Source organism: Vanrija albida (genome assembly GCF_041260175.1).
Source record: "Vanrija albida strain AlHP1 chromosome Unknown contig_1, whole genome shotgun sequence".
Classification (NCBI taxonomy): Eukaryota; Fungi; Basidiomycota; class Tremellomycetes; order Trichosporonales; family Trichosporonaceae; genus Vanrija; species Vanrija albida.
Genome location: NW_027191420.1, coordinates 3,816,291 through 3,836,543, shown reverse-complemented (window position 1 = coordinate 3,836,543; position 20,253 = coordinate 3,816,291). Strand labels below are relative to the sequence as shown.

At 67.1% G+C, this 20,253-nt stretch overlaps 13 protein-coding genes across 13 annotated transcripts; 3 read left to right on the top strand and 10 right to left on the bottom strand.

Moving 5' to 3' along the window:
* Positions 1 to 560: 560 nt before the first annotated feature.
* On the bottom strand, positions 561 to 2,526 carry Q8F55_001566 (uncharacterized protein; the record flags this gene model as incomplete). The annotated part of the gene is made up of 4 exons (XM_069350184.1): positions 561 to 1,219; positions 1,272 to 1,401; positions 1,446 to 2,010; positions 2,063 to 2,526. 4 exons carry the CDS (start codon positions 2,524 to 2,526, stop codon positions 561 to 563), a joined length of 1,818 nt encoding a protein of 605 aa, XP_069213728.1.
* A 1,071-nt stretch (positions 2,527 to 3,597) lies between these two features.
* Positions 3,598 to 4,452, bottom strand: Q8F55_001565 (uncharacterized protein; the record flags this gene model as incomplete). The annotated part of the gene is made up of 5 exons (XM_069350183.1): positions 3,598 to 3,696; positions 3,729 to 3,907; positions 3,943 to 4,071; positions 4,105 to 4,186; positions 4,321 to 4,452. 5 exons carry the CDS (start codon positions 4,450 to 4,452, stop codon positions 3,598 to 3,600), a joined length of 621 nt encoding a protein of 206 aa, XP_069213727.1.
* Positions 4,453 to 5,352: 900 nt separating this feature from the next.
* Positions 5,353 to 7,452, top strand: Q8F55_001564 (uncharacterized protein; the record flags this gene model as incomplete). The annotated part of the gene is made up of 5 exons (XM_069350182.1): positions 5,353 to 5,822; positions 5,861 to 6,361; positions 6,571 to 6,601; positions 6,638 to 6,773; positions 6,809 to 7,452. 5 exons carry the CDS (start codon positions 5,353 to 5,355, stop codon positions 7,450 to 7,452), a joined length of 1,782 nt encoding a protein of 593 aa, XP_069213726.1.
* A 699-nt stretch (positions 7,453 to 8,151) lies between these two features.
* Q8F55_001563 (uncharacterized protein) lies at positions 8,152 to 8,700 on the top strand (the record flags this gene model as incomplete). The annotated part of the gene is made up of 3 exons (XM_069350181.1): positions 8,152 to 8,365; positions 8,479 to 8,636; positions 8,680 to 8,700. 3 exons carry the CDS (start codon positions 8,152 to 8,154, stop codon positions 8,698 to 8,700), a joined length of 393 nt encoding a protein of 130 aa, XP_069213725.1.
* Positions 8,701 to 8,781: 81 nt separating this feature from the next.
* Positions 8,782 to 10,025, bottom strand: Q8F55_001562 (uncharacterized protein; the record flags this gene model as incomplete). Its single annotated transcript, XM_069350180.1, has 5 exons — positions 8,782 to 8,980; positions 9,019 to 9,134; positions 9,178 to 9,523; positions 9,562 to 9,800; positions 9,837 to 10,025. The coding sequence occupies 5 exons, from the start codon at positions 10,023 to 10,025 to the stop codon at positions 8,782 to 8,784; spliced, it is 1,089 nt and encodes a 362-aa protein (XP_069213724.1).
* A 222-nt stretch (positions 10,026 to 10,247) lies between these two features.
* Q8F55_001561 (uncharacterized protein) lies at positions 10,248 to 11,402 on the bottom strand (the record flags this gene model as incomplete). The annotated part of the gene is made up of 2 exons (XM_069350179.1): positions 10,248 to 11,080; positions 11,141 to 11,402. 2 exons carry the CDS (start codon positions 11,400 to 11,402, stop codon positions 10,248 to 10,250), a joined length of 1,095 nt encoding a protein of 364 aa, XP_069213723.1.
* Positions 11,403 to 11,507: 105 nt separating this feature from the next.
* Q8F55_001560 (uncharacterized protein) lies at positions 11,508 to 12,558 on the bottom strand (the record flags this gene model as incomplete). The annotated part of the gene is made up of 2 exons (XM_069350178.1): positions 11,508 to 12,196; positions 12,249 to 12,558. The coding sequence occupies 2 exons, from the start codon at positions 12,556 to 12,558 to the stop codon at positions 11,508 to 11,510; spliced, it is 999 nt and encodes a 332-aa protein (XP_069213722.1).
* A 616-nt stretch (positions 12,559 to 13,174) lies between these two features.
* On the top strand, positions 13,175 to 13,699 carry Q8F55_001559 (uncharacterized protein; the record flags this gene model as incomplete). Its single annotated transcript, XM_069350177.1, has 1 exon — positions 13,175 to 13,699. The coding sequence occupies one exon, from the start codon at positions 13,175 to 13,177 to the stop codon at positions 13,697 to 13,699; it is 525 nt and encodes a 174-aa protein (XP_069213721.1).
* A 36-nt stretch (positions 13,700 to 13,735) lies between these two features.
* Q8F55_001558 (uncharacterized protein) lies at positions 13,736 to 14,629 on the bottom strand (the record flags this gene model as incomplete). The annotated part of the gene is made up of 1 exon (XM_069350176.1): positions 13,736 to 14,629. The coding sequence occupies one exon, from the start codon at positions 14,627 to 14,629 to the stop codon at positions 13,736 to 13,738; it is 894 nt and encodes a 297-aa protein (XP_069213720.1).
* A 702-nt stretch (positions 14,630 to 15,331) lies between these two features.
* Positions 15,332 to 16,884, bottom strand: Q8F55_001557 (uncharacterized protein; the record flags this gene model as incomplete). Its single annotated transcript, XM_069350175.1, has 2 exons — positions 15,332 to 16,737; positions 16,881 to 16,884. The coding sequence occupies 2 exons, from the start codon at positions 16,882 to 16,884 to the stop codon at positions 15,332 to 15,334; spliced, it is 1,410 nt and encodes a 469-aa protein (XP_069213719.1).
* A 387-nt stretch (positions 16,885 to 17,271) lies between these two features.
* Positions 17,272 to 17,706, bottom strand: Q8F55_001556 (uncharacterized protein; the record flags this gene model as incomplete). Its single annotated transcript, XM_069350174.1, has 1 exon — positions 17,272 to 17,706. One exon carries the CDS (start codon positions 17,704 to 17,706, stop codon positions 17,272 to 17,274), a length of 435 nt encoding a protein of 144 aa, XP_069213718.1.
* A 561-nt stretch (positions 17,707 to 18,267) lies between these two features.
* On the bottom strand, positions 18,268 to 18,726 carry Q8F55_001555 (uncharacterized protein; the record flags this gene model as incomplete). The annotated part of the gene is made up of 1 exon (XM_069350173.1): positions 18,268 to 18,726. The coding sequence occupies one exon, from the start codon at positions 18,724 to 18,726 to the stop codon at positions 18,268 to 18,270; it is 459 nt and encodes a 152-aa protein (XP_069213717.1).
* A 489-nt stretch (positions 18,727 to 19,215) lies between these two features.
* Q8F55_001554 (uncharacterized protein) lies at positions 19,216 to 19,641 on the bottom strand (the record flags this gene model as incomplete). The annotated part of the gene is made up of 1 exon (XM_069350172.1): positions 19,216 to 19,641. One exon carries the CDS (start codon positions 19,639 to 19,641, stop codon positions 19,216 to 19,218), a length of 426 nt encoding a protein of 141 aa, XP_069213716.1.
* Positions 19,642 to 20,253: the final 612 nt, after the last annotated feature.

Sequence of the window (20,253 nt, the reverse complement as noted above, 5' to 3'; positions counted from 1 at the left end):
GCCAGGGGGTATAAGTACGCCCGGCGTTGCCGACAACTTCGCCACACACCACCACCACCCGCCACAATGCTCGCCCTCCTCCTCCTCGCTGCCCCCGCCCTCGCTGCCTGGGGCGACCACTGCAACTCTGACGGCCTACCCGGTAAGCTCATCCCCCGTCCCCGCCCCCCCACCTGACTCGACGCCGGCGTCTGCGTCTGGACGTCCGAGTGCGCACAGTACCCCGGCTCGTTCCCGTACGCCGGCTACTGCCCCGGCACGCCGGCCGACGTGCAGTGCTGCTACGTGCCGCACTGTGACATTATCACACACGGCCGCTGCCCCGGCGGCGACGACGTCAAGTGCCACCTCGGGTGGTGCAAGTATGTGGCCACGGGCCAGTGCCCGGGCGGGGACAACTACCGCCGCATTCTCGGCGGCTACGGCGACGGCAACGTCAAGTGCGCCCCGCTCTAGTCGGCTACGTGTGCTGCATGCGGGCCTATGAGTCCATATACTATGTAACAGCTGCACCGTTGCAGGCGGGTATCATTGGGCCATGGGAACTGGGGTATGGGCAGTTACGGCGCCGTGTGCGGCGTGGGCAGTGGGCGCGGGGCGCGTGCCTCGGCCACGCCCTCGGGCGTCTCTGCGATCGGTTCTGGCCGTGCGGGGACTGCAATGCCACCCTCGGGACGCGCGCGCCCGCTCTCCTCGAGGCGCCGCTCGAGCAGCGCGAGGCGGTACCCGATAATGTCCATCTCGCGGGCCGAGTGCGCCGAGTGCGTCGAGGCGGCAGACGACATGCGCTGCTCCATGTGGACGGCGGGCGGGCGGTGCACGGGCGAGACAATCGCCTCGTTGTACGACGGCAGGCCGACCTCCTCCTCGGCGTGACTCGGCGTCGAGGGGCCCTGTGCTACCTTCAGGTCTGTCGACCGGCCGCTAATGGTCGACTCGGGGCGCGCGGCACTTACCACCTCGGTGACGCGCGAACCCGATGATGAACCCGGGACGGGGTACGAGCTGACGGCTCCAAACGATCCCAGTGGCTGGATCAGGGGGCGCGTGGCCGGGTCGACACTGGGGTCCGAGTAGACCGTGTCGGTCGGGTAGCTTGTAACCGTGCGGTGCGTGCTCCCGTGGATGCTGGAGGGGGAGGCGTCAAAGTCGATGCGTGGAGCGCTGAAGCTGTCACGGTGGGGGTCAATGGCCGAGTGGTGCATGGACCCAGCGTGAACTATTCTTGTCAGCGCCACCGCTTGGGGCAACAAGATGTGCACGATACTCACCCGTGTCATCGACAAGGTTCATTGGGGTAACTCCCTCAGACTGCCACTTGTCGCTGTCGCGCTGCTTTTTGCGCCTCCAGAGCCAGAGGGCTAGGCCTGCGATGATGGCCAGGAGTCCGGCACCTCCGACCTGGGGATGGTTAGCTCTGCGATTGGTACCGCTCAAGCACGCACGGCTCCTCCGACAATAGGACCGATATTGCTGCTCTTGCCCTGGCTATTGTCGCCGTTGGGGCTGCCTCCACCTGCCTTGTGGTCGGATGGTAGGCCGCCTGGGACGGTCGTCTTACTGTGAGATACGAGATACGTGACACTGAAAAAGTCGAACATCTCCATTCCCGTTCCGCCGAGGTACGTGAACGTCGCGTTGTAGTTCTCTTTGGGGTCGAGCGCGACGAACCACAGCAGGCTGTACATGTTGAGCAGCGGTCCCGAGGGCGAGTACGTCTGGGTAGACGCGCCGTGGATAGGGTTGGGCGAGATGTTGGCGATGAAGTTGCCATTGGTGGGCCCGGTGCCGCCGTAGACCATCATGATCACAGTGTTGTCGGGTGGCGACAGCTGCAGCGTTGACTGCGGGGTGGCCGTGGTGATGCTGTGGTCGAGGACACAGTGGGTCCCATCCATGTTGCACATGAGCGGGTGCGGACCCCACCACGCCGGGTCCGACACCTTGATGCCTTTGGACACCTGGTTGCCTTCGCCAAGACCGGGGACGGTGATGTTGGTGACGGTTGTGCTTGGTGTGGGTCAGTGTCCATGCCATGCCTTTGTTCTTGGGCACGACTCACCCGGGTCCACCAACGATGGTGGTCACAATGGCGCCCGTCACCGACACCTGGCCAGAGTTGAGGCTCAGGGTGACCGTGTGGTCTTCGTAACTCATGCCGCCGATGCCAATCCGAGTCGTGTTCGCAGCAATGTTCTGGGGCGTCGCCTGCTGGCCGTTGGTATTGATGGTTACCACGCCCGGGCCCGAGACGATAAAGTAGCCCCCAGTTCCAGTGAAGCGCAGGCTGACGCTCGAGCCGAGCCTCGTGGTGGTGTGCGACGGTGTCCCGAGCGAGATCATGTCGGTCGTTGGCGCCTGCGAGTAGTTGAAGGCCCATCCTGCGCTTGGCGCCGAGACGTTGACCGGCGGTGTGGGAGTAAACTGGAGCATGGGCGACGAGTCGTCAAACGTAATGTTGTACTCTGTCCACTGCTGGGCCAGAGCCGTGCCGGCGAGGACGAGCAGCGCGAGGAGCGCGACCATGGTGGTGACGGGGTCGATGAGTCAGAAGGAGTTGGGAGGTGTCAAGGAGAAGGATGGAGTCGAAAGGGTGATAGTGACGGCGATGAACGCGGTGGGGATCGAGCTGTGCTGGCGGGCGGCGGGGCGGCCGGCGAGCGGGCGGCGGCGAGAAGTCGAGCGATGTCCTTTGGGCAGAGTCGCCCCTGGGCACAATGTCTTGATCGACACACGCGCAGTGCCCTTTGCAAGCAGATGGAAGACTGTTGGAGTCTGCGTCGTCGTCGACAAAGGGCGACGAGCAATGGGTTAGAGAGAAGATGAGAGTGAGAGCCAAGACGAGCGGGGGGACGGTAAGCGGTCAGCGGGACAAAAGAACCAGGTCGACAACGGAAGGGCGGATGGCACCAGCGTGTCCTCCCACCACCCAAACCATATCCCAGTCTGTGCGGGATCCCACTCACGGCAACAAAGCGTCGACGGGCATCAGCGCGGAGAAGGAGAAGCAGGCATCACAGCGGCGAGGCAGTCTTGAACGCAAGCCGAGCAGAGCTCGACAACAGCCCACCACCCGCAGTCGCGCGCCACGGCACGGGGCCCAAGCCGACAACAACGAGCGCCGCGTCGACAGCCAGACGGTGCCGAACGGTGAGAACAAAAGCGCGATTGCAGTGCGCTCGGGGCGGTGAGGCAGAGATCTCATGCCCGATGGCGAGCGAGGGCGAGTGCGTGCGAGTAAGCGGCAGTAAACATCGCATGATGCCGACGCGCGCCGACGACTGCTTGCAGGCGTGCACGAGCAGTACGACCTCGTTGTCAAGTGCAATTAGTGGCACATTCCGTGGAGAGCGCGCGGCACCGCGTTTCAGCGGTGGGAGTACGGCACCCGCGGCATGCATGATCATGCATGCTGTATGTTGTCGAGGGAAAAAATGCAGTCGGAAGCCGTCGTCGTGCAGCTCGACGGTGCGATCGAGCGCGTCGCGGCAGTGTCGTTGCGGTGCGTGGTGCCTCTCGTCTCCGCGGCACGCGGTGAGTGCCTGCGGCGTCGTTGCTACCGAACAAGCAGCAGTCGGTGTGAGCCCCGCACCAGGCCTAGTTGCGCAGGTGTTGCTCGCGCAACAGTCGTCCGAGGGCGATACACGTCGCGACGGTGAACGCGACGTCGACGCCCTGCGCGACCCAGATAAAGTACTGCGGTCAGCGATGCCCATGGCCGCACATACCGTCTTCTTCTGGTCGCTCTCCTCGAGCGTCGAGAGCACCTCGCGGCGCAGGCGTGCGACGGTGTACGTGTCGTTGAGCACTAGGTCGGCCGTCGCGTTCGTCATTGCCCCGCGGAGCCGGAGCGTGGCCGGCTCATGCGTCGCGAAGCCGGTGTAGTGCACGCCGAGGGTGTGGGTGTCTGGGGTGAGCGCCCACTGCCCAAGGCCAACTCACCAGAGTCGACGTGCACATCGAGCACGATGACGCCGCTCGGGTCGAGGCCGACCACGCCCGTCGTCCTGCCCGTGAACGAGAGTGAGGAGCGGAGCGTGATGAGCTTCTCGTGGTCCGGCCCGCTTATTGCTGCGTGTGAGGTCGGCTCGGCGGGCTACGCACTCAGCTCCTTGTGCAGCGAGAGTGCTTTCCGCTCGCCCTTGAGCACGACGTCGCCAGATGTGTCGGTGACGGTGTAGACTGCCTGGGGGTGTCAGTGATGCCTTCCTCGCCTTCCTCCGGGCCGTCTTCCTCTCCTTCCCTCCGACCCTCCCCCCGTCTCCCCTCCTTGCTCCGCTCGGCGATGAGTCGCCGACCCACCCGCCCCGGCGCACTCACCCCTCCTGTCGGCAATGTCTCCTCTGCTACCTGCAGAAACGTCGCCTTGTCCGCGACCCAGTCTGCCAGCAGCCCCACTGGCGGGTCCAATGGCACCAGATCTTCTGGCACTCGGGCCTTGAACGCCTGCATCGGGGCGAGACGGGGCGGGGGTGGAGGCCGAGACGAGGGGCCGTGTCGTGCTCGAGAGCACGCTGTCGTGTGGTGCTTGCCTTGTATGCAAGAGAGTCGTGTCGAGAGATGGCCGAGATGGATGGTCAGACGACGTGGGCAGAGAGAGGTGCAAGGAATGACGTCGGGGCCGGAGTCGGCGTGCTCCGGTTGACCGTGGTCCGAAAGGCCGGAGGGACATGACGGCAGCCGCTGCTGCAACAACATCTGCATCCACCCACTCTCTCTCTCTCTCGGCGTCGGCGTCGGCGCCGACAACAACAACAACGACGGCGCTGTCGATGCTGCCGGGCACAAGATTTCCCAGGAGTCGTCATTTGTGTCGAGCCGTGCGCGTGTGCAGAGAATCACAATGACGCGCGCAATGACCTTCCCCCTCTGCCCTCCGCCGCCGCCCGACGCCGCTCGCTCGTCATTTAGATGTCGGTGCACACTGCTACTCTGAGTCATTCGGCGCTCGTCGCATCGCCGCCTCCCCTCGGCACCCACGGCGCCCGCCGCTCGCGCCGCTCGGAGCACACAAGGACACGCAGACGCACATTGTCTTAATAAAGTATCCAAGGCGCGTTTGCCCGCAACAGTGTGGTCGGCGGCGGCGGCGGGCGGCGGTGCAACGACGACGCTACTTGCCCAACTCATCTCTTTTCTTGTCTCACTCTTACTCCTCTTTCATCTTCCTCTCTGACACCCAAGTCGCTTGAAGAGTTACCCACCTCGACACCTCGTCGCTGCTGATACACGCACAGCAGCAAGAGCTAGAGGGGCACACCCACGCGCACGCCCTCGAGTCACCCCACCACGCGCCGCCCTCGTCGTCTTCCTTTGACAAACAATCACCCACCACTACCACCCACGACGACGATGCGCCGCCCACCACCACTCCTCGCCACCATAGCCCTTCTCCTCCTCCTCCCCCTCACCCTCGCCCAGCTGTCAAAGACAAACTATACCATCTCCGACGCCTCGCCCATTCTCAAATGGGACCCACCCAACCTCTCGGTCACCCAGGCCCAGATGGCCCAGTGGACTCCGTACCCGCCGCCCAACTGTCTGAGCCAGTTCTCGTGTCACAACTCGACAACCCCCGGCTCCAGCGTCAGCATCACCTTTACCGGCACGGGCGCCTGGTTCTTGGTCTCTGGCCCGGGCGAGGTCACTGTCGAAGTCGACACGAACTCGACCCTCAAGCGTAGTGTCACTGTGCCTGCGGGTGGCGGCACATTCGGTATCTGGGACCTGCGCTACCAGGGACACACCTTGAAGCTCACGGTCGAGGCTGGCGTCATCAGCGTCGTCCAGGCCGTGGTCGAGTCGGCGGTGGGAGGGCCTGGGTAAGTCTCATGCTTCTCGCCCCCGCTCATACCCGCAGTGCTTCGTCCCTCTCGCACGATGTCAAAGCTGTCAACGAAGACGGCTCGATGAACCCGGCGCTGAAGCTCACCTTGGGGGACGACAGAGCCTGGTACCCGTACACCCCTTGTGCGGCTGGAACCAACTGCACGCTGTTCTGCTCCACTGGCGCGGCCGGCGGCACATGCACCCACTCAGGCTTGATGCTGTCGACCAACACCTCTGGCGCGACTCTACAGTTCAGCTCGCCCCGGAACACCTCGCTCATCAGCATCATCGGCAGCGTTGGCAGTGCCATCGGGCTGTACAACGTCCAGATCTCGCCACCGCCGTACTTTGGCCCCAACTCGTGGGACGGCCTCAGCGGGTACAGCACGACGTTTGGAGTCATGACCGACAACGTCTTGTGGTTTGTCAGCGTCGACCCGACAGTCGTGTACACGATCGTCGTGACATTTGTCGGAGGTCCGGTGGGCAGCCACTGGGACTTTTGGGGTGCCCAGTTCCTCATCACCTCTGGGTGAGCCCGCGGTAGGTGGGCCAGTGACAGCGCTTACGCCGTTGCAGAGGTACAGGGTCGCTGCCGACGAACACGGTCATGACATCCACGGGGCCCACCAGTGGTACAGTCACTTCCACCGGTGCCGGTGCCGCTCCTACGGGCTCTGATGGACGAGCAGGCGATCCAAGTAACACGTCAACACCTTCCGGGGACAAGCATGGGACCAGCGTCCCGATTGGTGCGGTTGCGGGTGGCATTGTGGGTACAGGGGACTGGGGTGTTGCTAATGCGCAGGCTGGCGGTCTCGTTGTGATCATTGCCCTTGCCATTTTAATCTGGCGTGTGAGGAAGCGCGAGAAGGCGGCGCGCACGCTCCTCGCGCACTTTACCGTCGACAACTCGCCTCCCGACACTTCGCCAGATGACCCTCGTAGGTGGTGCTAAGTGTTCCGAGCTGACTCGCAGAACAACCCATGACCCAGGTGGTCCGCAACAACTCGTCGGGCATCGACTTACTGTCCAACCACGGCCGCAACCGCAGCTCGGTCGACACGACGCCGCTGTCGCCCAGCAGCCTCGCTCCGCTGACCGACAACGCACATGGCAGGGATGCGGTCATCACGCCACTGGTGCTCACGTCGCGTGGGCGTTCCGGCTCCGACCTCCCGATCAAGCGCACCCGCTCGTCCAAGGCCGACCTCGCCAACATGCGCTGGTCGCAGGGCACGTCGTTGACGTTTAGCGCCGAGGACGCGGCCGAACTCGGGCGCGCGGGTTCCGAGCAGGCGCTTGGGTCGCCGCGTTCGAGCATTGTCGAGTCGACATCGATGCCGCCAACGGTGTCTGTGAGGCAGAGCGTGCAGGTTGTGCAGCAGGACGAGAGCAAGCAGCCTAGACACCAGAGCGCTCGGGTGCATGACCCGGACAGCTACGAGCAGGAGGAGGACGCCGGGCGTGTTGGCGGCAGCCGTCCTGTTCCTCCTCGGTACGACCCGTCGTGGGCGTCGGACCTCGAGTATGGCGGGCTTACGATGGAGGGGCTGCGTACGGCGGTCGAGCCGAACGCGGGGGCGCCGCTGCGTGCTCACAACCCGGACGGGCCGGCGTAGGGGTGAGTGCGCGAGCGGAGCGAGCGCGAGAAGCGAGGTTGGCGCGGTTGGCGCGGCTGACGCGGGGTAGCTGCTTGACGCAACCCGAGAACCACCCATACACGAAGGCAACGGACATCAACACCCAAAAGGGACACGACGAGACGACCCGCGCGCGGCGCACACGCGAACAAGACAGACGAGACGAGACGAGACACGACGGACTCTTTCACCGCACGACTGTGGCATATGCATTGGACATTGTTGATAGGGAGGAGCGCTGTAGATGGATGTGAGTAGGGCGGGGGCCGATGTGAGTAGGCGGGGGCGTAGGCGGGGGCGTAGGCGGCGGCTCGGCGGTCGGCGAGCGGGGGTGAGCAGTGTAGCGTGAGCAGTGTCAGTGGACGCGTGGACGTGGGCCGCGGGGTGCGGCGAGGAGTCGCGCGAGTCGCGCAAAATGGGAAAGAGCACGACGAGATGGGAGAGAGCGCGGTGGAAATGGGAAATGGGCGGCTCGGGGCTCGTATCGAACGTCATGGCGACTGGTCGGACAGCGGGATTGTAAATCGGCGGGCGAGTTGCGCAACGGCGGCGGATGTCGCCGAGCAGCGTGCTCCGCGTTGCCGAAGTCGATCGCGTCATGCCCGCTTCCCCCACGCATATAAGCCGCCGTCGCTTACCTCCCCTCCCCTACCCATCCACCATCCACCAAGCAGCACAATGCCCAACGCCAACAAGCAAGTCATCACGGCCGCCGGCAGCGCGCCCATCTTCTCCGCCGCGATCCGCTCCGGCGACAAGGTGTACCTCGCGGGCCTGATCGGCGCCGACGCGAGCGGCAAGCTCGTCCCCGGCGGCGTGCAGGCCGAGACGGTGCAGGCGCTGAAGAATGCGTCGGAGCGGCTCGCGCACGCCGGCCTCGACCTGTCGGATGGTGAGTGGGCGTGGGCTCCGCCTCCCCTTGTCCCGCTTGCTTGCTCGCCGGGCTAGCTGGGCTTGTCGCTGGTCGAGGCCCGCTCGCTTCGCTCGCGCGCGCTCACGCCGCAGTCATCTCCATCACCATCTACGTCAACGACTACGCCAACAACATTGGCCCGCTCAACGAGGTCTACCCTGCCCAGTTCCCCAAGGACGTCGGGCTGCCCGTGCGCACCGCGATTGGCGTCGCTGCGCTCCCGCAGAACGCGGCCGCCGAGTTCCAGGTGGTGGGTTGGGCCGGACTGGACTCGGGCTGCGCTGACTCTCCAGATCGCCGCCGTCCGCTCGTAGGGCTAGGAAGAAGATGCACATGGAGTCTATGAATATCTACAGGGCGTGGTCGTGTCGTGAGGAGGCGTAGAGTCGAGTCAGTTAGGCCGGGACGGCGGGAGCGGCAGCCGGCGCCGCGTCGACCGCGTCGACGACCTTGCCCTCGCCCTCACCCCCCGCCAGCGTCGCCCGCTCCCCCTCCCACTCGTCCACGGCGTGCTTGATCCCCAAGCCCGTGGGCGGGACCCACGCCCCGCCGTCGGGGTCGAGCCGTCCCCCGTCTGGCGCGATGCGGCAGAAGCTGCGTCGGCGTCAGCTCCCTCCCTCTCCCGCACCCACTCGTTCAGCTCGTGCCAGTACACCTTGTGGTCGTAGACGAAATCCACGGCCCCGCCGTAGTCCTTCTCCAGCTGCTCGGGCGCGATGAGCTCGAGCACGGCGGGGTTGAACCGGATCTGGCGTCGGCGTCAGCTCGCGCGTGGCGTCGCCTCGCCTCACCTTGTCCCGCGACACCGGGTCGATGAACGGCGACACGGCCGTGTAAAAGGCCGAGAAGAACCACGGGACGTTGACGAGCAGCGCGCGGCCGAGCCGCTCGACGTAGTGGTTCTGCAGCACGTGCAGCACGTCCATCGCCATGCGCACCGACGTGCGCTGGCTGAACGAGATGCTCGCGTAGTCGATGACCAGCGTGACGCTCTCCACGCCGGCCGGCATGAGGTCGATGCACCGTTCGAGGTTGTACACCGTGTACCGGAGCTGCCTCGGCGTCTCCTTGGTATTCTGCCTCCCAGGGCGCATGTACATGAGCGGCCTGCCGTCCCGGTCAAACCCAGAGATCACGCTGCCGCTGTCAGCTCCTGCCCCCCACCGCCGACGCACAGCTTGCCCGTCTCCTGCTCGACCTCGACCTCCCCCGGCTCGATGAGGTCGGGCCGAAACTCGCGCCGCCACTCCATCGTCCCCCGGATCCGCTTCTTGGCGTCCTCGAGCGCCCACTTCGCAGCGCGCATGTACCGCGCGTGCACGGCGGGGTCGGACAGAAAGCGCGCCTCCCACGCCGCGTAGGCGTCGCTCTCGGGGAGCTGCTGGCTCGCAGTGTAGGCGCGCAGCTCTGCAATCTGGCAGGGTTAGCGGGGACGGAGGGGGGGAGATACCTTGGCCTCTTGCTCGGCTGTGTAGGCGCGCTCGGGGGTGTTGCTCTCCGGGGCGACGGTTATGATCGAGGTGGTCGGTGCTGGAGCAGCCTCAGCCTCGGCGCTCGCCGTGCTGGGCGCAATGCTCGGCGCTGCGCTCTTCGTCGACGCGGCCTTTGACGCCGCCTTGGACTTGAAGAGCGACGACATTGTGACGACGAGTGGAGAGAGGAGCGGAAGGACGAGTGACAATTTTGGCCCTAAACACGACCAACGCGTTATCAACAAACGCGCCGCGCAGCACGTGCTGCAGCAACTACTCGCGTGCTCGTCGACGCTGCCGTCCCCGACGCCGACACCGTCGCCGTCCCCGCCCCCGGCGCTGCCACCCCATGCATGTACAACAACAGTATCGACCCATCTATGCACACCCTACTGCCGCGGCGTCGACGCGCCGCTCCCGCCCGCCCCGCCCCCGCCGCCCCCACCCCCGCCCAGGCCCAGCCCCACCCCGCCGTCCTCAAACTCACCCGCCGGCACACAGCGGTACACGGCAAACGCGACCTCTGCCCTATCCCCAGCATACAGCCCCAGCCCCTGCACACCACCACTCGCGCCCAAGTCGACATCCCGCACCTCGCCCTCGACCACATGCACCCACCCCTCGCCGCCGCGCTTGCGCTGGAGGACCGTGCCGTACCCGCCATACTCTGGCCCGTGGCGCACAACAGCCGACGCCAGGATCCACAGCTCGGGCTCGCTGCGGTCGGGCAGCTGGATCGTCTCGTTGAGAATCACCGGGTGGGTGGCTTTCGGAAAGTGGAGAATCACCAGCCCGCCGCGCGAGCCCTTGAGTATCGTCTGCGTCGTGTACTGCCCCTTGCAGCTGCATTCGCCGGGCGAGTCGGGCGAGTCAGGCAGCGGCGACGGAAAGTCGGGCCGCGGCGTCGACGCAATATTGTCGACGCCCTCGAGCGCCAGCGCAAGGTCGAGCTGCGCCTTGACGCTGTACTCTTCCGGCGTGTCGTGCACACTCGAGGCGTCGGGGTAGGGGGCGGTCGGGAGCTCGACGACGTAGCGGTTGGGTAGCGGTGCCTCTATGGGCGGGCACCCGCCGCCGATGCACTCGATGCGGCACACGACCGTGATGCGCATGAGGCCCTCGAAGCGGAAGCCCGAGCCCGAGTCGTCTATCGACTTGAGGAGCCGGCCGATGATGAGGGGGATGGTGTCGAGCTCGGGCTTGTCGGTGATGATGCCTTGGTCTGGGCGGGGGCGTCAGTGCGTGCGTGCGGGGTGGAGCGTGCGGGGCATCCGCCACCCACCTCGGACAAGCTGCAGCGGCCTGTCGATGCCGCTGAGGATGCCAGGTATCTTGAAGAGCGCATAGCCCAGCGCGCTGCCGGTCGGCGTGAAGCAGCTCTTGAAGTCGGGGTCGCGCACGAGCAGGCGCAGCAGCCCCACGACGTCGCTCACCACCCCCGGGCTCTCCGGGGGCCGCTGAGCATACCTGCTGAAAGCGTGCGAGAGCTGCGCGGCGGTCGAGTCGTAGTTGTTCTGCACTGGCTTGGACGTGTCCGCGCCCATGGAGAGTGGTGGGAGAGAGGAGGAGGAGGGGCAGGATGGATGCACGAGTCGAGGTGGATGATGATGTGGTGAGAAAAACTATGTCAGGCGCCGGTGGAGGCACGGCTATAACGGGACACCGCCGAGCCCGCCGCTGACGCTGCTGTCGCTCGGCGCCGCGTCGCGCGGCGGCAGGATGACGGCCGGCGGCGCGTCGAGCTGCACGCAGCGGAAGAGGGCTACAGCGACCTGGGCAGGCGCCGCGCCGCCAGCGCGCTGCATGGCCCCAGCCACGCCCTCGACCTGCACAGCCTCATCCCCCTCGACGAGGTGGACCCACTCGCCAGCGACCTGCGTAACGACAGAGTGCACGCCGTCAGCGTGGCGGAGCACGCACCCGAGGAGCACCCAGCGCTGGCCCTGCCCGCGGTCGACGTCGCCGACGGCGAGCGCGTGCGGCGAGGCCTTGACGCGGAGGAGCACCAGCCCGAGCCGGCGCGCGCGGAGCACGGTGCGCGTGTCGTGCTGGTGCCCGCAGGCGCCGCGCTCGGCCCGGCCAAACTCGAGCTCGAGCAGCGCGCTCAGCCGCGTTACGCCGGGCCGCGGCGTCACCTCGAGCATGAAGGTGCGGCGGAGGGCCTGCTCCGGCGCGGGCGGGCACACTTCCCGCCCGCACCGGCTCACGCGCACGCCGCGCAGCAGAAAAAAGTCGTGGTACTGGTACTTTGAGCCGCCGTAGTCCATTGCCGAGAGAAGCCGGGGCCAGAGGAGCGGGAGCGTGTCGAGGTCCTTCTTGTCGGTGACGATGCCATAGTCTGGGGTGTGAGCGCCGCGCCGATATGCCGGAGGGAGCACCGCCCCACTCACTGCGCAGGAGGGCCAGCGGCGTGTCCTCGCCCCTCAGCGTGCTCGGCTCGCCGGCGACGAGCTGCACGAACGTCGAGCAGAACGGCGTCGGGCGGAACTCGTCGGTCCTAGCGAGGAGACGCAGCAGCCCAATGGCCTCGGCGACGTCGGAGGGGTTCACAGGCGGCTTGAGGGCCGGCGCAGTGCGCGACGACGCCGTCGACGGGCCCCCGCCCATCTGGTGCACGGGCACCGGCGGGGGCGGGAGCATGAGCTGGGCACGTACGTCGGCCTCGTTGCTGTCTCCGAGCTTTGACGTTGCGATGCCCATTGCGTGAGTGAGTGTGCAGAGTCGAGCGGCCGGCGGCGGCGGTGCAGCGAAAGTCGAGGTCGCGCCGTTGCCGGCCGGCGCCAAGCAACCGCGCTTTCGGCAAACTTTGCCGTCGTGGGGTCGACGTGGATGTGGGGAGATGCACACGACACCCCGCAAGCGAGATCCTGCGGCACGCATCAGCATGCTTATGCGTATAGTCGCCGCAGCGCCGAGGCCGAGGTGGGGCGCGTGGGGGGCCGCGTGCTTGGCGGGGATAAGCATGCAGTGTGGGCGGGGGGGGGATGGATAGCCGCCGGTTCGGCGCCGAGCCGCCGCCTTAGCAAGCGCCCAGACGCCGACGCCGACGCCGACGCCGCGGCGGGGCGGTGCAGCAGCGGCGCAGCGCTGGTTGGGGACGCCGCGACGCCCGTGCATGGCGTGGCCTCGCCCGGCGCTCACAGCGGGTCGATGCACGCCGCAAGTGATGCCGCTGGTGTGAAGCTCGCACGACGCAGGCACCAGCCTGCCAGCTCGTCGACGATCGACTCGCTCGTCATCATCTCGCGGTCACGTTGACATCGCCCACTCCTCGTCATCCTCGTCGCCCCGCCCCGCCCACCTCGCCTCGCCATCCATGTCCCAACCGCCATTACGCAGGCTGTGGTCGCGCCTCGGCGCGGGGCAGCGGGGCAACGGCGAGGCCGCGAGCGACGCGCCAGCCCCGCCCTCGCCGCCAGAGCCCGACGAGAGCGACAAGAAGAAGGCAAAGGGCAAGGACGCCGCCCCGCGCTCCTCCCCGCCGCCCGACGCGCCGCCGCCCTACTCGACCCCCGGGTCCAGCTCCTCGGCGTACGCCCACGCGCGCGCAGTCGCCCGCCGCGCCGTCGACAGGCACGTCGACGCAGAGCTCGCGTCCCTCGCAGACAGCTACACGGCCGTGCTGGAGACGATCAGCGCCGACCGGCTCGAGGCCGAGCTCGCGCTCTCTGAGGCACTGGGCGACCTCGCCGCCGTGCGCGCGCGCATCGCCGATGCGCGGGCCGCCGCTGAGCGCGCCGGCGCGCTGGCCGACAGCAGCCGGGCCGCGTTTGACGGGGAGCGGGCAAGGCTCGAGCGCGTCCGCGCGCGCGGGTACGCCGAGGTCGAGGCCGACCTGTAGGGCCGAGGTATGCATCTATAATCTGTACTATCTGCACTACTCTGCGTTTGGCCGCCCGCGGAACAGGCCCACGGCGTGGCCCGCGATCAGGCCCGGCTCGGACGCCGGGACAATGTGCCCGCTCTTCTCGGCGACGACGAACGTGCCGTTCTTCGCGGCGGCCGCCGTGCGCTTATGCGCCGCGATGAGCAGCTCGCGCATGCTGCCCGGCGTGTTGGCCGCCGTGTCCGCCGCCGAGATGACGACGAGCGGCGTGTCGCCAATGGCCGGCGGGTTGTCGAGCAGCCCCCGCAGGTCGCTCTGCACGTGCGACACCTCGAGCGCACCGGCACGCGCCGCCGTCGGGCTGGTCGACGACGCGAGCGCAGCAGAAAAGTAGGGCTCGGGGATGCCGTCGCCCATGCGCCTCATGGCGTAGCGCAGCACGCCGAGGTAGCTGAGCGGCGTGTACAGCCACGCCTGGAGCCAGAATGCCCAGCCCATCGAGCGCCAGAAGTAGGCGGCGCACCCCTCGTCCGAGTGGTCGACGAGCACGATGCCGTGAGGGGAGGGCGCGGAGGCGGCGTACGTGCGCACGATGGGCCCGCCCCAGCTGTGCGCGACGAGCACGAGGCGGCTGGCGCCGAGCGAGTCGACGACGGCGCCGAGGTCGGCCGCGAGGTCGTGCAGCGTGCGGCTGTCGGTGGGCGGGGAGGACACGCCGTACCCCGCCCGGTCGTAGCCCACTACCCGGAGCTCGGGCGCCGCGGCAGTGATGGCCTCGACAACGCCGCCCCAGTACGCTGCGCCCTGGCCGAGCCCGCTCTCGAGGAGGATGACGTCGGGGGAGGCGGCGGGGCCGGCGGTGTAGACGGTGAGCGTGCGGCCGGGGACCGCGACGGTGGACGTGTTGGAGAGGAAGGGGGAGGTGGGGGGCGTGGGGGATGTCATTGGGAGGGAGAGGGAGATGAGGAGGATGAGGATGAGGAGGAGAAGCGATATGTTGACGATGCGTCGGCGTGCCAAGCGCCCACTGTCTAGCATCGGGCCGTGGAGCCGAGCGGGGACCCGCCGCGGCCGACGGCGCCGGAGTGGCGGCGTGCGCGACAGTGCAGGTGTCGCCGAGTGGCCGCAGCGAGCTCCGAGAAGACAAAGTGCAGAGCGCGATGCACAGGCCGTGCATTGTGGGCGTGCAGCGGGCCAGCCACCCCGCCGGCGCCTCGACGTCAGTGCAGCAACCCAACCAACAACACAAAGGACACTCCACGACTCGAACGTCATGGCCCGCCGCGACCCATCGTGAGTCGCCGCGCGTACACGCTGACCCCAGCCCCCCCTCACCCCGGGCCAAGCCCGACCCCTCGTCCGCCCTCTGCACGTGGGAGGACTGCCCCCTCCCCGCGGTTGAGAGCGCGCCCCGCGACGAAGAGGACGACGACGAGCTCGGCTTCTGCGCTGCGCGTGCGTCCTCCCCCCCGACGGAGCTCACGCCAGACTTTATACAGTGGTACGTGCGCTGGGTGACGCCGTCGTTCCTCAAGCGGCAGTGAGCATGCATGTGGTATGGCAACAGGGTATCGTACAACAGTCTAGTCTCTCACACTCTACTCGGAGCTCGGCCCGTCGCGTACAACAGTCTTGGGCCAGCACAGCTCACTCACGCAGCGTGGCCCGCACCTCGCGCTTCAGCCGCGCCCGCCGCCCCTCGAGCATGTCCTCCTTGTCCTGCACGTGGCCCCGGTGCCCCGCCATCGCCTTGCGCGCGCGCTCGACCCTCCGGAGCGCGCGCTTCACCTTGCGCGTGCTGCGGCGGTGCGTGTCCATGGCCAGCAGGAGCTGCTGCCCCGCGAAGAGGAGGTCGTCTGCGGCCGTCTTGTACGCGGCTTCGGTGGACGCGGCGACGAACGCCAGCTCGCGGTCTAAAGCCCAGTCGATGGCCGAGTCGGCGCCGACCTCCTCACCGGCTTCCTTCACGCCCTTCGACCTGCGCTTGCGGGGCCGCTCTGCCTTGTCCTCGTCGTCGCTGAAGAGGCTTCCCTCGTCGTCATCCTTGGCCGGCGTGGCGTCCGCCATCTCGACGTCCTCGATCGGGTCCATTGCGTTCGAGTGCGCCTCGGCTTCGGCCTGCTCGGGCGCGCGCTGCAGCTGCGCCTCGTTGGCCGAGTGCGCTGCTGCGGCGGCCTGTTGCGCCTGGGCCTGCTGCTCCAGCTGCTGTTGCTGCTCCTGCAGCTGTTGTTGCTGTTGCTGCTGCTGTTGGTACTGGAGCTGCTGCTGCTGCTCCTGCTCGTGCTGCTCCCGGGCCGCCTTCTGCGCCATCAGCTTCTCCCGCAGCCGCGCGGCCGTCTCGGTCCCCGCTCCACCCTCGACCTGTTGCCCGCCCTCCGCCCCGGCTTGGCCCTGCGGCACGCTCTGCCCCAGTGCCGCAGCGGTCCCCCCAGCATCCCCCGCCACGCCCGCATCCTGCCGCTGGGCCGAGAACCCAAAGAAGCCGTGCGGCGCGGCGCTGGGCGTTTGCTGCGCGCCCTGCGCGCCCTGCGCTCCCCAGCCCGCGCCGCCGTCCTGCTGTGGCGGGGTAATCGTCGTCCCCGCCTGGCCCAGCCCCGTCCAGAACGGCGCGCTCGGCTGCGCCGGCGCGGGCGCGGGCGCGGGCGGAAACTTGGCCGGGGTGATGAAGCTCGCGAACCCGACGGCCGTGGTTGAGGCCGTCGTAGCCGCCGCCTTGACGCCGAACAGGTCGCTGCCGTCCGCGATGGCGGCGTACGCCGGGTCGCCGGAGTTGGCCTTGGCGTACCCGCTCAGAAAGGGGTTGCTCGCCGACGCCGAGAGAGACGGGGCGGCGGCGAGGAGGGAGCCGGTAGGCGCGTCGGGCGGGGTGAGTACCACCTCGGGGGAGGAGGCGCCGCTGTGTACCGGTGTCGTGTCGTCTGGGGGGGTCGTCGTGCCGGGGGGAGCGTCGCCAGAGTTGCTGTTGGGCGGGCTCTCCCTGCCGCCGTCGTAGTCGTCGCGGTAGCCCCCGCGCGCGCCCCACCCCGGCGGGGGGAGCTCGCGCGCCGCTTGCCCTTGTTCGCCATAGTGTGTGTGTTCGTGCTTGCTTGATGGATGGGGAGGGAGGCAGCGAGCGCGCCGGCTTATATTCTGGTGCTGCTACTGCAGGGGTAGCACACTCGAAGGTGCACCCCACTCGCCTTGTCTCGCACCTCACGCATTGTCGCTGGCTTTGTGCTCCGCCCCGCCTGTGGCACACCGCCGATCCGCCACACGCAACAAGGCGAAACGAACAATGTCGCCCCACCGCCCCGCCTGCACACCTTGTCTCGCCACTGCCCGTGCGTTTTGTTATCGTGCGAGGGGAGTGCTGGTATTGTGGCCGGGTGACGCGCAAGCCTCTGTAAGCAGGGTGCTTGATGTGCCCTGCAAGGCTCTGCAGGCAGGGAGGTGCTCGCCCCTCCACCGCCTTGCTCACAATGCTCCCAGTAAGGCACCCACTGCACAACGACACACTACACCATACTTGCATAGACTAGGTACGGTGCACTGCCAGCGGCTACGCTCAGATTCGGGGCGGCAGAGCCGAGGATGGGGTCGAGGACCGGCTACTCGGCGGCAATGTCCTCGCTGGACTCGCTGCCCTCGCCGTCCTTGCTGTCGGACGTCACGGCGGCAGCCGGAGCCGGAGCCTTGTCCGCGCGGTTCTCAGTCCGCGCCTTGTCCATTGCGCGCTTGCGTGCATAGAGAAGCGCGTCCAGCTCCTCCCTCTTCCAGGAGCAGAGTAACGCAAGCTTCTTCTCAGCGCTCGAAACGAGCGCCTCCCCAGAGCGCAGCTTGTCGGCAGTTTCGCGCAGCTTGGCGGCGCCGCCCGGGTTGGTATGGTAGCAGCTCTCCTCGATCTCGGTTTCGTAGTATTGCTTCCTGTAAAACTCCACGAGGACGTTGTCGCGGTCTAACTGCCTTTTGGCACGCTTGATGAGCGTGGCGTATGCGACGACGGCCTCCTCGATGGCGCGGACGTGGTCGCTGGGCGTGCTCATCTGTGTGTGTAAGCTTGGTCGGGAGAGACACTTGCGTTTGGGTTTGCTGCTGAGGCGGCTGGGTGGTTGCGAAGGCTGCGGCGCGGCGATGTTTCGCGTGGTGGGTGAAAGTTTGGTGGTGAAGGGGAGAGTTTTATGTTGAGGGGAGACTTTGGTGGTGAGGGGGAGAGGTTCGCGGCGCTGGGTTATGTACCCTCTAGACTGGGAGCATCGGCGACGGCAGAGCCCACCGACACGCGGACGACAGTCACGAGGCATGCTGGATCGTCGGTGGGGCGAGAGGTGAGCCTCGTGGTGGGTGAGCGACCGCGCGACGACGGCGCGACGGCACGACGAGGGGCGAAAGGGTGAGGGGCAGGTGGGAGCGTGGCCAGCGACACGAGGCGTGGCGACACGAGGTGTGGCCCGCCTCGTGTCCCGCATCGTGTCGCTGGCCACGTTGCGAGCACACATGTGGCACGAGGTGAGTCCTTGGCGATACCCCCTGCAGCCACACATCGGTTACATGCCCCCCCGCCTCACAGACAATAGATTCACTACATATCCACTACACTTGGACGACTACCGGCTGCGGCGCATCTCCTCCGCCCAGTTGAGCTGGCTAAGGATAGTGATCCCGGACTTGCTCACCGCCGGCTTGTCCCCCTTGTCGCGAGTGGCGCCGCGACCGCCGGCGCGACTCTTCGTACCCGAGTGCTTCCCCTCGCCCTCGGGCGCTTGCTTCTCCCTAGTGCCGGGAAGCTCGGCGGCAATACAGCGCTCGATCAACGCAACCTCGGTCTCGGCGCGCGCGAGGAGGCCCTGCGCGTCGCGCAGCTGTTCGGCGGCGACACCCGCCTGCTCTGCTGCGACGCGCGACGCCTCCTCGGCCCCACGTGCTTGAGAGGTACGGTGCGCGACGTGCGCGCGGGCGTTGGCGGCGTGCTGCTTCGCGCTGGCGAGGAGCGGTGCGTAGACGGCACTGGCTTCGGCGGTGGTGGGCGGCGGGGTGGGGAGGGGAGGCTGTGGAGTGGCGGTCATCTGGGGTCAGCGTGGCGCGGAGGGGGACTCGCTTTTGCTGGTTGTGGCGGGGTGTTGGGTTGGTGGGGTCGTGTTGGGTGGGCTGGCTCTCGCGACCAGCTATTATAGCCCTCGAGTAGTGATGGTCGCTCTCTACGGCCGCGACGGGTGCCTACAAACAATAGTGATGTGACTGTTGATGTGACTGTTGATGTGACTGGCCAGGCGGATCGCCAGTGTAGCGATGGGGCGAGATCACTCCTGGGTGTGCGATCGGCCGCGAGGTGGCCAGTAGCCACATCGTCGATCACACGACAAGGAAAACAACAGGACTGGGTGATTTCCACGGCCTTCGCACTCTACCACAGACACTGATACACTATAGTTTCATAGACTGGTATGGACAAGAGACATTGCTATGTGGCACCCTCGGAGCCTGTTGTATGTAGCTGCCCCGAGCGGGAGGTGAAGCGCAGGACGGAGGCTGTGGGACGCTCGCCTGTGGCCGCACTACACGCCACCCTGGCTCTCGCTCTCGCCCGCCTCCCCCTCCCCAGCAGACACACCATGCACCCGAGCAAGCCGGCACAGTTCGACCTCCTTCCCGCGCCTCAGCTCCTCGACCCTCGTCTCGGCGCGGAGAAGAATCCTGGACACCGCGCCCTCGCGGTTCCGGGCAGCCAGCACGCGGTTGAACGCAGCGCGCAGCTCCTCATCCGCGGCGTGTACCCTCCGCCTAGAGAGCGGCCGCTGCGCCCGGGCGGCGGCCCACTCGGCCTTTGCGGCCCGCAGCGCGGGGCTCGCCTGCGTGAGCTCGGCGGTTTGGCGGGCCAGGAGCGCGCGCATGCGGGCCGCGTGGCGCTCGGCTGTGGCGAGGGGGGCTGAGTACTTCTTGTTGACGGCCTCGACGGCGGAAGTGTGGGTGGGGGTGCTCATCGGGGATTTGGTTGGGTCGTTGGCGTGGCGGGGTGGTTGGTTGGAGGTTCGTGTTGCGGTGGCGAGGGTAGACTGGCTGGTTCTTGTACCCCGTCAGAGCGTGGAGGACAGGCGGCATCTTGGGACGCTATGCACAGGGACAACAAAGTCACTGAGGCAAGGAGATCGCCCGCCTCGCGAGGTGAAGACTTGCGATCAGGCCCCTCATCACCTCAAGAGGTCAAGTGTCGGCCGATTCCTCGGCGACACAGCCGTCCATTAAAAGTCTGTTCGTCCACAACTGATCCCAGCAACAGAATGGATACACTATAGCTGCATGCACAGACTCTATGGGGATGCTGCACTTCCTCGGTGCGTACGCACCCGCTGGGGCTTGCCTCAAGCGCCGGCTACTGGGCCCCGCCGTCGCCTGTGGCCGGAGCCCCATCACGAGTCTGGGCATGTCCCTCGCCTTCCCCTCCCCCCTCCGTTGCCCGCCGAACAAGGGACAGGTAGGACGCCTTCGATCGACGAAGCCACACCAAATTCCCTTCGGCGCGCGCGAGACCCGCCTCAGCCTCGCGTAGCTGCATCCCGCGGGCGCGCAGCCCTTCCAGGGCGGCACGGGCCCGC